The sequence below is a fragment of the Macaca mulatta genome, chromosome 4 (genome assembly GCF_049350105.2).
Source record: "Macaca mulatta isolate MMU2019108-1 chromosome 4, T2T-MMU8v2.0, whole genome shotgun sequence".
NCBI classification, from domain to species: Eukaryota; Metazoa; Chordata; class Mammalia; order Primates; family Cercopithecidae; genus Macaca; species Macaca mulatta.
Genome location: NC_133409.1, coordinates 172,374,495 through 172,388,953, shown reverse-complemented (window position 1 = coordinate 172,388,953; position 14,459 = coordinate 172,374,495). Strand labels below are relative to the sequence as shown.

Here is a 14,459-nt window from a genome sequence, read left to right as displayed (position 1 = left end):
CTCAAGTGATCTGCCTGCCTTGGCCTCCCAAAATGTTGAGATTGCAGGCGTGAGCCACTGCGCCCAGCCAGAGGGTGTTTTTTTTTAATGTGGCATTTAAAAAGAAAGTTGGAAAATACATTGGTTTCTGAGAGTATTCAATACTATTAAAGAAGATTAATATGTTTGTGACATAGGGGAAAGCTTTTCAGTACGAGTTAAGTATAGATAAATCTTAAAGTTTTTAAAACATAGGCAGATCTTAGAAGATTTGTTAGGTAGTAAGTAAATAGAACATGTGTTAAACAGAAAGGAATAAAGTCCAGGATACCTAACATTCCTAGCCACCAAGTATACATGAGACACCTGAGCATGAAATATTTGATACGTTAAATGTCCAAGAGGCACTAAATACAGGGCGCATAATATACATAAGCATGAAATAGTCATGAGGTCCTAAATAACGTTATTCACCTCTGTCCCCAAGTGTCCTCTGTCCAAGAAACACAGTAAAACCCATGGTTGCTCCACAGGCCAACAGCCAAAGCTCAACTCTTTGCCAGGCTTGCTTGTACCTGCGTCTCGGACAGAGCAAGTGTGTGTCATTGGCGCAGGGCACCTAGCTTTTGAGTCTCCTTGCTCAAACCTCTCGTCTTCAGCACCACCATCCACAGAAAAGTTGATGTCACAGAGAGGGGTCGGAGGCTGGGGCAGGTGGGGGATGGTAGCCCCTTAAACATTGTATGAGGCAGGCTTTAGGTAGCGGGCATTTTCCACCAGATTTGCACCCTCTCAACAGCATTTACTTATCCCACCACTTTCCTCTTGCTTTTCACTGTTTCTTTAAATTGATTTAAATAAGAGATTCCAGCATTTTAATTTGATCTGTGAGCCTTTCTGCTCACTGATCTCTGAGAAGGTAGTATACCTGGAGGCCATTGCATTTCTCACATGACAATTCAAATCAAAATATGGAATCCTTTTGGGGAGGTCAGGTTGATAGCTTCCCTTTTCCTCCTGGGAATGGATATTCTGCATATTGTTTTAGTCGTCCACGTGTTGAATGATCAACTTTGCTATTTATGTAGACCAGGTTTTCATCACACATACACTACTTCCGGATACAATTCCCCATATGTAAGCATTCACCTCCACCTTCCCTTGCTCCATTGTTTCTCTGTAGTGAGTGCTCACCATGTGTGCCAGGTGCTATCCTAGATTCTGGGGGCTAGAAGGAAAAACACAATCCCTTCCGAAATACATAGCTTTGGTAAATAAATTAACATATTAAATGCAATGGCCTGGGGCAGTCATGGGCAGCTTGACTGATAACTCTAGTGAAATGTTGAGTTTTTGAATGACACAGGGTACATGATGTTAACTCAAATTTTCTTTTTTTTTCTTTTTTTTTTTGAAATGGAGTCTCCCTCTGTCACCCAGGCTGGAGTGCAGTGGTGTGATCTCGCCTTACTGCAACCTCTGCCTCCTAGGTTCAAGCGATTCTTCCTTCTCAGCCTACTGAGTAGCTGGGATTGCAGGCGTGCACCACCACACCCGGCTTTTTTTTTTTTTTTTTTTTTTTTTTGGTATTGTTAGTAGAGACAGCGTTTCACCATGTTGGCCAGGCTGGTCTTGAACTCCTGACCTCAGGTGATCCATGTGCCTCAGCCTCCCAAAGTGATGGGATTACAGGCGTGAGCCACCGCTCACAGGCTGTCTCAGATTTTAAAAGACTCTTCACTGAAAGACACAAATGCAACTCTGGATGTCCTAAGCTTCGACAGAGGGCGTGGGAGTAAGTACGTGAGAAGGACACAGGTGTATCTGGCTGAGGCCAAGATAGGAAGAACCAGAGCCAAGGTACAGCCAGGGCAATCTGTATATGTGGCCTTTGTTCTCTCTGCCAACCACCCCTTTCATTTCTCATTCCATATCTACTTGTCCATTCAACACATGTTTACTGAGTACTGGTTATGGGCCAGGCACTGTGCTAAATGCTGCATAATTATCACTCCTGTGAAACGAACACGCGAAAAAGGGGGAGGTAGGCTCTACAATGGTTAAGCCAGTTACGGAGCAGGTTAGCAGGGAATTGTCATGGAAGGAAAGAAGCTGTCAGGGGAAATGCAGATGAGTTGAAGTTTTAAATCAGGTGATCAGGGAAGGCCTCTCTGAGAAGTGACATTTGTGTAAAGACAGAAAGGAGGTGAGGGAGTGAACCGGAAGATTGTCTGGGGAGGGGTTCCAGGCAGATGAAGCAGCTGGGAGCAAGGAAGAAAAATAAATACCAGTGAGGGGGAAAGAGAAGATGCTGATGTCAGGGAGGTGGATGTGTGGGGCTTTGCAAAGCGCTGCCTGAGAAAAGGTTGCCACCAGAGGGTTTTGGGGAGAGAAACGGCACAATAAGACTTATAACACAAGCGCTCTGGTCACTGTGTTGAGAACATACTAAGATACAGAAAAAAGCCTCTTCACTGCAAGAAACAAATGCAGAGTTAGGACAGCTCTGCCATTTGCTGTGTGACCTTATACTCTGTGCCTCAATTTCTTCCATGTGTAAAAGCAGGAGATATTCATAGTCCTCACTGCACAGAGTTGGTATGAAGTGTAAGTTAACATATGTAAAGCGCTTCCAACAGTGGCAGATAATAAGCACTGCATATGCTTTTGCTAATATTTTTATGACTCCAATAAATGTGATCTAGAAGTAAGGTGGCAGATGGGGTAGGTTAAGAAAATAGGCGTTTTTTTTTTTAATGATTTCTTTTATTTCTTGGGGAAAGAGTTATTGACCTTGCTTTTCAAACAAACCTGTAAAATACTCACAAAGATGTAGAAATTGGTATTGTAGACACTTGATAGACATGAATTACCCGGGCGGACTGCAACTCGGGATTTGTTTTTTACCTTTTTGTTCAGGGACCTGTTAATTTGTAAAGTTCAACACATTCAGGCTCCAAAAATGATAAACTAATGCTTAAATTGAAGCTCAATTCCCTTTCTTCATGAGCTCTTCTGTTGTGACAGATGATCTCTACTGCTCTTGCTGTGTGAGTACACACCTGTGTGTACCTGTGTTTGTCTATCAGACACAATTCTTCCTCAAAGCCTCGTTGTGGGAAAAACAAAACAAAACACCCAAACCTATTGATGGGCCTCAGTGACCAAATACTAAAAACTTAACATTCCCTGACATGGTCTTGATCACACCCTTTTGACACATTTGTGTTTCAGGATTCCGATACCTCAGTGGGCCCCCAGTGAAAAGCTATCTCTTAACAACGTTAATGCTAGCTAGCAACATTCCCAAACACAAATCATTGATTGATTTACTCTGGTACTAATTGAAATAGAGCAGAAACCAATTTCTTTAATTTATGACATGTTTTGATGGACTTTTTCTACACAGAAGAGCTATGTGTTCTGGTTGAGGAACGACACTACAAGAAGCAGCATATGGTAGAGTTAAGGATGTAAGCTTTGACATTAGACCTTACTTTAAATAATAGCTCTACCAGTGACCAGGACTGTAGGTAATTTAATTCTCTGAGGTTCAGCCTCTTCAAATATAAGGTGAGGGAAGGGCTCGAGGATCATCGTGGATGATCCTAATTAAGGTTTTAGGCTTGCGCCTGCATAGGGAAGAATGAGTCCCTAAAGCCATTCCCTGCTAGTTAAGACAAGTCTCCTTATTAATTGTTCAGGAAAGTCTTCAATTAAGTTGAAGGTCTGGCATACTGCAATTCCTGCAAGTTCTTAGTCATTATCAGCTTTGGCTGGTTAGAATCCACTATAATAAACACGGGCTTCAACTTAGCTCTCTGCAAGGTAGGTGCTGCTGCAAGTGGAAAGTCTGTCTTTAAGAATATGCGCTGCAATTTGCTTTATTCACTGATGATTATATTGATCGGATTTGTCTATGTTGATACTTGTAGGGGATGAAGGAGAGGGAGAAGTCAACCATGACAGCAAATTTTAGTGTAGAGCAACTGAGAGAATGGTGGTGCGGGAAACACAGGGAACAGGAGTGACTTGGAAGTGGGAATGGAGATAACTTCATGCTGTGGACATTCGGAATCCACAGAGCTGCGTGGAAATCAGATTTAACTTGCTCTCTCTCCCCCTTTAAGATGCTTCTCAAGTAGCCTCACTCCCTAAAACAAACGGATATTTGGCATTGAGCCACATTATTCTGCAGCCGCCATATTTTCTTGCAGGTAGAAGGCAGGCCCTTCCTGGTGTAAACAAACAAGATCGGGCTAGAGTGACACTCCTACCTCATGGCCCACATCTGGTTTATACCCTCTATTAATGGGATCCTTCAAAATCCAGCCTCAGATGCCCTTCTTCCGCAGCGGTGGCCTCCACCTCTGGCCTGGCCCAGCTTACGTGGTCCAGCTTGTGCAAGACCCAATTCCAGCTCCGGGTTTCCGGCTTTTGGCCACTCAGGATTGGACCTGGGAGTGGAGCTGGTCGGCCCTGCAGGTGCTGGGCCTGGGGACTGAGGAAGCACAGAGATTCCCCGCCCCATTCCCCGCCTTCGGCACTCGCGGCTAGGCACCGTCCCACTCCCCGCCCCCGGGATGCCTGGCGCGTGCGGCTATTCGGCAGCTCAAGCCCCGCCCCCACAGTCTCCATTCTCCGCTCTCCCCTCTCCCAGGACACTGCGCAGGCGACACGACGCCCCGCCTTTCTCCCCGCCCTGCCGCGCTCCAGGGACGCAGCGCGGACGCAAATGCGTTTTCGGCGAGACCTGGCTGCTGTGCCTCGCGGCTTGTGCGCGCTTGTGGACCGCGCGGGCCTTCGGGAGATCGGTGCGGATCCTTGGGGAGTATGGTTATTATTTTCTGCCACTTTTAGGGATTATTTAGGAGTTTCACGGCCTTCTGCTTTTCGTCTTGCCGATTCAGCCGGGCCTTTAGGCCGTGTGGTCGGTGCTTTTCTCGTCGGTATTTTCTGCATGTCTTGAAAGAAGCTGTGGATGGGCGGAGTCCCTGAGCTCCTGAGGGAAAGGCCTACCCATGTCGCATAGTGTTGCCCCGTTTCCTGGTGGTTTTGTTTCTCCATCTCTTTAAAAGCCTCCCTTACTCAGTGCCGCCTCGAGTTAAGAAGTGTGGGCAAGGCCGGGCGCGGTGGCTCAAGCCTGTAATCCCAGCACTTTGGGAGGCCGAGACGGGCGGATCACGAGGTCAGGAGATCGAGACCATCCTGGCTAACACCGTGAAACCCCGTCTCTACTAAGAAATACAAAAAACTAGCCGGGCGAGGTGACGGGCGCCTGTAGTCCCAGCTACTCCAGAGACTGAGGCACGAGAATGGCGTAAACCCAGGAGGCGGAGCTTGCAGTGAGCTGTGATCGGGCCACTGCACTCCAGCCTGGACGACAGAGCGAGACTCCGCCTCAAAAAAAAAAAAAGAAATGTGGGCAAGATCCCAAGCCTTAAGCCCTTCCCCATTTTATGGGAGCTTAATTCTTTCTTTCTTTTTTTGGGGGGGGTGGGGGGAGCGTCTCGCTGTGTTGCCCAGCCTGGAGTGCAGTAGCCTGAATATGTGTCATTGCAGCCTCTGCCTCCTGGGCTCAAGCCATTTTCCCACCTCAGCCTCCCAAGTAGCTGGGATTACAGGTGCACGCCACCATGCCCGATTTTTTTTTTTTTTTTTTTTAATAGAATATGGGTTTCACCATGTTGGCCAAGCTGTTCTCGAACTCCTAACCTCAGGTGATCCGCCTGCTTGGGCCTCCCAAAGTACTGGGATTACAGGCGTGAGCCACCTTGCCTGGCCTAATTCTTTAAACAGAATAAACGGGGTATGCATTGCTTTCCATCTTGTTAGGCTCGCTGCATACAGGATACTTTTCCGTAAGAAAATACCAGCTGTTTTTCCAAGGTTGCAATGTCACATGTGATTTTGACCTGAGTTTTCATATATTTTACCCCCTCTTCTGCCCTCCTAACAAGAACTGTGAGTTGGATGCAGAAGTTTCTAAAAAACTTGAGTATTGAAATTGGCTGTTGCAGCGGGGACGAAAAGCAACACCCCTGCCTCCCCCCGAAAGAGACATGAAAGTAGTTGGATTAAGGGCACGGGAGTATTTGCTTTCCGATTTAGTGATAACGTGAGTACTTGATGAAATGGCTAACACATTCCCTGATTATAGAGTTGGTCAGTGGATCTTGGCTGAGTTTCCTGTGGGCCTATGTAAAATGATCGGCATCTGTTCAGCGTTACTGTGTGCTAAGCACCTTTGCATGTGTCATACGTTGAATGCTCACAACAGCCCCAGGAAATTGGTACCAGTGTTATCCTCATGGTACGTGAAGGATACTGAGACTTAGGTTGCGTAGCTTGCGGGTTGGACACACTTCTTTCGGACTGCTGGAGAGCTGTGCTTTTAACCACTACTGATGCAGCTTGTTTTCCCCAGATGCAGGCCTAGGGTAGTCTCCTTTCTGGACTGAGAAGAGAAGAATGGAGAAGAGCCCCTTCCCATTGTGAGTGGACAGGAAATGGGTATGGAATAGCCAGGAGCTTCTGGAAACCAGAGTTCCTTTCCTCAGCTGAAAAGAACCCTAAGAGTAGACTGCCTGGGATTGCGTGGGAGATGGGAGGATCACTGGACCTGTGGGCCAGAGACTTGGGTTTGAGTCCCAGCTCTGGCTTTGCTGAGTTGTGTGACTCTCAGAAAGTCATCCAACCTCTGTGGGCCTTATTTTCAGTGATAGAACCTGTGGGGAATGATGACCTTTTAGTCCCATCCTATGACAATATGGTTTGTTTTTAAAGCCCGGTTAACACTGACTTCTCTCTCGTGTTTTCAGAGTGCCTTTGCATTGGTTTGGCTTTGGCTACACAGCAGTGGTTGTTTCTGGTGGGATCGTTGGCTATGTAAAAACAGGTATGGTTTTGTTGTTACTTAGCCTCTTAACATCTTCACGTTGTTCCAGTGAAATGTGAGTGCCCGGGTACCCCTGAGAAGCAAGCTCATTTCATTCAGGTTTGCTGTTGGTCCCCAAGCTGGAGTGCAGGCTTCCTTGTCAGTGTTGCAGCTCCTGCACTTGCCTTGCGGTTACCTGGTGAAGCTGAGCCAGGCCTCTTGTGGAATTACTTGTTTTTGCCTCTTTATCTAAAGATAGGCAGGGGTGGTTGTAGTTTGTTTTTATCATTGACTACCGTGCATCAGCCACGACCCCCAAGTGCCATCTCTGGGCTCAGGTAGGAGGAAACTTCTGGTCTACACAGACTGGTATTTTGAAGTCTCCTCATTAGGCCAGGCAGGGGTGTGTGAGTGGCTGTGCTTGTTTCTGCCCCCTAGTCCTTGCCTACATTCCCACCCAAACCCCTGCACCAGAATTCTTATTGTCCTGGTCTTCTATTTTTTTTAACCACCTGGCCCTATTTCCCTCTCCTTTTGTGATTTGCTGGAGGTCCTGCCTGTACACAGTTCCAGCCCTTCATGGTTGATCAGGCCTGTTTAGAAAGAAGGCCTAGCCACTAGCCACTAGTTCCATCTAAGGAGGGAAGATGGCCTTCTTTCCTTTCCTTAGATGGAAGTGCCCTGCTTATCAGAGGAGAGAAAAATGGGGTGGGAAGACCCTGACTTCTCTGAGAAGATAGCACACTCCCCGAAACATCTTCCTGCTTGAGTCCACCTTGGCTATGAGCTGTGTTGAGAGTTCTCTGTGCTGTCCTCCTTTGTAGGGCAGGGGGTCTGGTGGATTCCGTTAGTGAAATAAGTGCCTGACATTACAATGCAAGCTGTGTTTGCTTCCCTCTAGGAAGGGTGGCGTCCCTGGCTGCAGGGCTGCTCTTCGGCAGCCTCGCTGGCCTGGGTTCTTACCAGATGTCTCAGGATCCAAGGAACGTTTGGGTTTTCCTAGGTATGTCTGCTTCAGCATCTCCTTAGGGCAGTCGTGTATCTGCAATACTGTTTTCAAAACGACCCTGGTTTGGTGGAATGGAGCGAGTTCTTCACACTTAATTTACTACAGTTTCACTGCTTCTCCAAGTCCAAGTCCTCAGAAAGTTTGAAAATAGGAGAAGGGTGGTGGGAATTGTCCGGGTTCCTGTTTATCATTTATGTAGAGAATATGGAAAGATTTCCATACCTCATGAATTTTGTGACTCTCAGAAAATCTTCCCTCCTCTGTGGGCCTTATTTTCAGTGTTTACCTAGTAGAATTAGCATCAAACTTGTGTTACCCGTATTTACCCAGTAAAATTAGCATTAAACTTGTGTAAGACAAATATGTGTCAACCGTTGAGGTTTTCCGCTGAAAACCATTGGCCTCAGCATCACTACCATATCACACATCTGGGTTAGGTTTGCATCCACGTTGCATTTTTCCCGTTTGAAAATCACCTCTTTAGCAGTCAGCTAAATAAATATGTAAGACATAGGCCATGCCTTCCAGGAGCTTTCAACTGACTTCACTGGGGAAGTAAGACATGAGCATAGAAGCAGGACTGGAAATGTACCCTCTGAGCAGCATGGACAGTGAGTGGGGTGGGGGACCGAGGAGTCCTTATCAGGGTGGCTTTCAGCACATTTCTGTGGGGCTCCACCCATGTGTCAGACGCTGCTGGGAGTGTGGGTTCCTCACTGTCTCCACAAACCCCGTGTGAGAGTGAGTGCCATGTGGGAGGGAGAAGCCGTGTGATCTGTACACGTCAGCCGGGGTTGGGAAGGGAGGTCAGTGATGGCTAATGGGGTGTGCTGGGGAAGGAGGTGCGTCCAGGTCGCAGCTCTGCCTAACAGCTCCCTCCCTCATGCTGCAGAATGACTTTGAGCCTGCTTTTTCCCTTTCTCTGATCCTGCTCCACTCAGCAAATGACCTCATGCCTATTGTAGAGAAAAAACAGCAGCCATCAGGTGGGGACTCCCCGGAGCCTTTAATCTGCAAGCCTCACCTCGTCCTGTTTTCCCTCCTCTCCAACACCAGTGTCCTCCTCTGTGCTCTGAGTGTCTTCTCCCTGACCTTCTCCAGACCTTTACACTGGCAAGGATCCTGTCTTGTATTTGTATTCCTCCTTTTAGGTGGATCCCCCCATTGATATTCAGATGTGCTTGTCTCTTTCCTCTTCATAAACTTTTTTTTTTTTTTTGAGACAGAGTCTCACTGTGTTGCCCAGGCTGGAGTGCAGTGGCGCGGTCTTGGCTCACTGCAACCTCCGCCTCTTGGGTTCGAGCGCTTCTCCCGCCTCAGCCTTCTAGGTAGCTGGGATTACAGGCACCTCCCACCACTTCAGGCTGATTTTTGTATTTTTAGCAGATACGGGGTTTCGCTATGTCCAGGCTGGTGTGGAACTCCTGACCTCAGGTGATCTGCCCGCCTCGGCCTCCCAAAGTGCTGGGATTACAGCCGTGAGGCACCATGCCCAGCCAAGAGGGCAAGAGGGAGGAAATGGGAGGCCAGAAACCTACAGCACCTGGTATTTTCCCCAAGGTGGGGTGGTATTCTCCCATCCAAGTACCATGCAGGACCGACTTTGCTTAGCTTTTGGGAGCAGACAAGATCGAGCGTGTTCAGGGTGGTATGGTGGTAGACCGAACACTTCTTAAAGATCATTTATGCAGCTGGGCGTGGTGGCTCACGCCTGTAATCCCAGCAGTTAGGGAGACCGAGGCAGGTGGATCACCTGAGGTCGGGAGTTCGAGACCAGTCTGACCAACATGGAGAAACCCCCGTCTCTACTAAAAATACAAAATTAGCCGGGCGTGGTGGCTGGCACCTGTAATCCCAGCTACTCGGGAGGCTGAGACAGGACAATTGCTTGAACCTGGGAGGTAGTGGTTGCAGTGAGCCGAGATGAAGCCACTGTACTCCAGCCTGGGCAACAGGAGCGAGACTCCGTTTCAAAAAAAAAAAAGATCATTTATGCTTCCTTTCCCATCACACATGATCAGCCCATCTCAGTCTCTGTTTCTGTCCCTGTGTTTGTGGAACAGCTCTCCCTGAGGCTGCCAGTGACCTGTGTTTGTACAAAATCCAATCTACATTTTTCAGTCCTCATTTTACTTGGCCATTTAGCAGTTCTCAGCATGGTTGACCAATCATTTTCCATTCTCCTGGTTTCCCTTTTTATTCTCTCATTTTCTTTTGGCAACTCATTTTCCTTTTTGGCCACTAGACATTGAAGTTCTTCAGGCTCTTTTTGTCTACTCACTTGACAGTTTATAAGTACCATCAAAGCCTATGCCTTTAATTTCCACCAATACACAAATGACACAAATTTCTCTCTCCTCCAGGCTGGATTCTCATGTATTCATTTGCCCACTTTCCTTCAGATGTCTCTAGGAATCTGCCCAGACCTAACCTCATGGCCACACACTCCTCCTGTCTTCTGTTCTCCATCCATTCGGGTCTTGATTGCTCTCTTTCCCCTCCACCGCCCCCTTTCTGACTAATCCATCAGCAGGTCTTGTCAACACTATTTCCGGCCCTTATCCTGAGTTGTCCTCTTTTTCATCTGCACAACCATCATCCTAGTCCCAGTTATCCCCTCTTTCTTACCTGCATTCCCAAGGACGTTCCTTAGCTGGTATCCCCATGTACCCTCTAGTTTCCCTGAAGTTTGTTCTGTATGGTACAGCTAGAATTATGCTTTCAAAATACAACTCTGGGCCGGGTGCAGTGGCTGACGCCTGTAGTCCTAGCACTTTGGGAGGCTAAGGCAGGTGGACTGCCTGAACTCAGGAGTTTCAGACCACCCTGGACAACATGATGAAATCCCGTCTCTACTAAAATTAAAAAAAAATTAGCTGGGCATGGTGCCAGGTGCCTGTAGTCTCAGCTACTTGGGAGGCTGAGACTTGAGGATTGCTTGAACCGGGGAGGTAGAGGTTGTAGTGAGCTGAGATCATGCCACTGCACTCCAGCCTGTGTTGCAGAGTGAGACTGTCTCAAAAAATAATAATAATGCAACTCTGTTCATGCATCTTTCTGCTTAGTAGCCTTTAATAGCTTCTCATTGCTCTTAGGATGAAAACCCAATCCCTAGTATGGCCTTCAAGGCTCCATGTGGCCTGGCCCCTCTTACTTGCAAACTGCATCTTGACTTCTGTGCCACAGTGCCCATTTAGGGTGAATGTGCCACGCTCCCTGTCAACCACCGGGCCTCTGCATATACTGTCCCCTCTGCCTGGAAAGGGCCTTCCCATCCTTCAGCTTATTAACTCCTGTAATTTCAGATCTCAGCCAGTCTTCACTTCCTTGGCTAAAAGCCTTGCATGATCTCCCTGAATAGGTTGATCCCCTGTTGAGCTTTTTTGTGTAGCATCAATTATACCTGAAGCACAAATTGTACCTTGGTTTTCTTTGTGTGATTGTTTAAAGTCTGTCCCATCAGACCTGAAGCACTGTAAAAGGGCAAAGACAGTTACAATTACCTTTGTATTCTCCAGCACCTAGCACAGCGCTTGACATGTAGTAGGTGCTTTGACAGTTACCCAGTGGGAATTGCGTGCAGGGTAGAGGAAATAGTGTCTGCGGGGTGTGAGAAACAGCAGCATTTTGGAGAAAACTAACACATTGATGGCTAAAGGGGGGGGGTTTGCAGAAGAAGTGGTAAGAGATGAGGCTGGAAGGGCAGGCAGGGCCCAGGCTGTGAAGGGCCCTGTTTGGCCAATATTGGTACTTGGACGCATAGGATGTGGGCAGCCAATAATCTACCCCTACTTGGAGAAGGAGGAATAAGCATAGGATGAGGTGTGACCCTTGAGAGATGGGTGGGGCTTGGTCCACTTCTGATTCCCCTGCGTAGAAGATGTAATGAGTTTTGACCCTTCTTTGTATCTTTTTCAGCTGCTACATCTGTTACTTTTGTTGGTGTTTTGGGATTGAGATCCTACTACTATGGAAAAGTCATGCCTGTAGGTTTAATTGCAGGTGCCAGGTACTTTCATTTGTTACTTTTCTTTACCATGTAGAGTTCAGTTTATTCCCCAGGATACTTTATGCATTCAAAACCTAACTTGTTTCAGGATATCTGATGCTATGCATCAGCTGACATTTGATTTATACACTAATAGGAGATGCTTCAAAAACAATGGTTGATTTAATGTCACAATGACATGAGTATATCCATTCACTCTGGAGATGGCTTTCTCTGGTCCTAGCTCCTCCCTGTATGGTGGCAGAAGTTTTAGTGCAAAGCTATGACTGCAACCTTTTGTGTGACTTGCGGGGAATGTGTGGGGGTCCCATATTTCTTAGATGTGTAGGTGTCTTTTATAGAAAATTTTACTAGAAGGGAATTTTGATTGAATCCTGTTTTCTAATTTTGATTATAATACGTAAACCAAATTGTGGTTTTAAAAAAATTTAGTTGTAGGCCAGGCACAGTGGCTCACACCTGTAATCCCAGCACTGTGAGAGGCCATGGCGGGCATATCACTTGAGGTCAGGAGTTCGAGACTGGCCTGTCCAACATGGTGAAACTCCTCTCTATGAAAAATACAAAAATTAGCTGGGCGCGGTGGTGCATGCTTGTAATCCCAGCTACTCGGGAGGTCGAGGCAGGAGACTCGCTTGAACTGGTGAGGCGGAGGTTGCAGTCAGTTGAAATCGTCCCGCTGCACTCCAACCTGGGCAACAGGGTGAGTGAGACTCCGTCTCAAAAAAAAAAAAAAAATCAGTTATTAAGTGTGATAAAGACATCCTGAAGGCAGGGGAATTTTAACAAACCTGTTTTGGAGAAAGATTGCATACTCTACTCTCGTAGTTGCGACGCTGCCAGTGTAATTTTTTTTTTTTTTTTTTTTTTTTTTTTTTTTTTTTTGAGACGGAGTCTGGCTCTGTCGCCCAGGCTGGAGTGCAGCGGCCGGATCTCAGCTCACTGCAAGCTCCACCTCCCGGGTTTACGTCATTCTCCTGCCTCAGCCTCCCGAGTAGCTGGGACTACAGGCTCCCGCCACCTCGCCCGGCTATTTTTTGTATTTTTTAGTAGAGACAGGGTTTCACCTTGTTAGCCAGGATGGTCTTGATCTCCTGACCTCGTGATCCGCCCGTCTCGGCCTCCCAAAGTGCTGGGATTACAGGCTTGAGCCACCGCGCCCGGCCAATATTTTATACCTGAAGCAAAAGAGTCAATGTGGAGCAAGGTCTAGAGCAGTAAACTGAGAGGCTGGAGCTTCGACCATTAATCAGATCCCTGAGGGTGGGGCGGCCTTGCTCTCTCTTGCGTCCATTTCTTCATCTCTTCAAATTATTGGCAGTTGGATTAGGATCCAGCTCATGTGTGCTATTTTAAGACCTCAGTATGAGACTGTCCCTTGGCTTGCTTTTTCTCTGGTTCCTCCAGGGATGGAAATTTTACCTCTGACCACTCTTGCCTTAGTACCTCCTCCCCCACACAGTTGTGAGGAACCTGCAGAGTTTAGTTCCTTAAAAACATAGTTGCCTGTTCTGTCCTTTACCTGACGTTTTCTATCTTGTTTCTTGTAAACAGTTTGCTGATGGCCGCCAAAGTTGGAGTTCGTATGTTGATGACAGCTGATTAGCAGAAGTCATGTTCCAGCTTGGACTCATGAAGGATTAAAAATCTGCATCTTCCCCTATTTTCAATGTATTAAGAGAAATAAGTGCAGCATTTTTGCATTTGACATTTTACCTAAAAAAAAAAAAAGACACCAAACTTGGCGGAGGGGTGGAAAATCAGTTGTTACCATTATAACCCTACAGAGGTCATAAAGAGGATGTAACATGAGCTTATTGAGACCCTCACAGAGATCGATTCTTGTATATTGATGTTCTCTTCTTTCTGTATCTATAGGTAAATCTCAAGGGTAAAATGTTAGGTGTTGACATTGAGAACCCTGAAACCCCATTCCGTGCTCAGAGGAACAGTGTGAAAAAATAGAGTATCTGTTCTTCTGCTCATCTTAGACCACAGACTGACTTTGAAATTATGTTAAGTGAAATATCATTGAAAATAAAGTTTACTATAAATAATATTTCCTATGGTGTCTTCATTGCCAGAGCTGGTCTAGTTCATAGAATGACATGGTGCTAGCCGCAAGATATAGCAACTTGAAAGTATTTTGTTGATATTTAGAAATTACCTATTTTGAGAAATTTAAGGACCAAGGAAAGTTATTTGATTGTACATTGCACTGAAGCTTGTTTCAAAATGATCTCTGAGGATTTTTTTTGTTTTTTAAGAGACAGGGACTTTTTCCATCACCTAGCCTGGAGTGCAGTGGTACAACTATATCTCACTGTAACCTCAAACTCTTGGGTTCAGTCCTCCCACCTCAGCCTCCTGAATAGCTGGTACTACTGGTGCATACCACCTCGCTAACTTATTTTATGTTTTTGTAGAGATGCCGTCTTGCTCTTGCCCAGGCTGGTATCAAACTCCTGGCCTCAAGCGATCCTCTCTCCTTAGCTTCCCAAAGTCGTGGCTAATGAGCATGAGCCACTGTACCTAGCCACTGAGGATTTCTAAGATTAGGACTGTGTAGCAAAAAAAGTGTGATT

At 46.6% G+C, this 14,459-nt stretch overlaps 1 protein-coding gene across 8 annotated transcripts; it reads left to right on the top strand.

Annotated features, from left to right (window-relative positions):
* The first annotated feature begins 4,723 nt into the window (after positions 1-4,723).
* Positions 4,724-13,933, top strand: TMEM14B (transmembrane protein 14B). 8 transcript variants are annotated; one of them, XM_028846659.2, is made up of 7 exons: positions 4,728-4,793; positions 5,940-6,097; positions 6,407-6,473; positions 6,801-6,877; positions 7,758-7,859; positions 11,784-11,874; positions 13,429-13,933. In XM_028846659.2, the coding sequence occupies exons 3-7, from the start codon at positions 6,451-6,453 to the stop codon at positions 13,478-13,480; spliced, it is 345 nt and encodes a 114-aa protein (XP_028702492.1). In that variant the 5' UTR covers positions 4,728-4,793; positions 5,940-6,097; positions 6,407-6,450; the 3' UTR covers positions 13,481-13,933.
* The last annotated feature ends 526 nt before the right edge of the window (positions 13,934-14,459 follow it).

What these genes read in the sequence shown, in the direction of transcription:
- TMEM14B (XM_028846659.2), top strand. Translation starts at nt 6,451, where the DNA reads ATGGAGAAGAGCCCCTTCCCATT. An exon ending in GAGAAGAGCCCCTTCCCATT is followed by an intron (nt 6,474 to 6,800) that starts GTGAGTGGACAG and finishes TCGTGTTTTCAG; the next exon opens with AGTGCCTTTGCATTGGTTTG. An exon ending in CGTTGGCTATGTAAAAACAG is followed by an intron (nt 6,878 to 7,757) that starts GTATGGTTTTGT and finishes GCTTCCCTCTAG; the next exon opens with GAAGGGTGGCGTCCCTGGCT.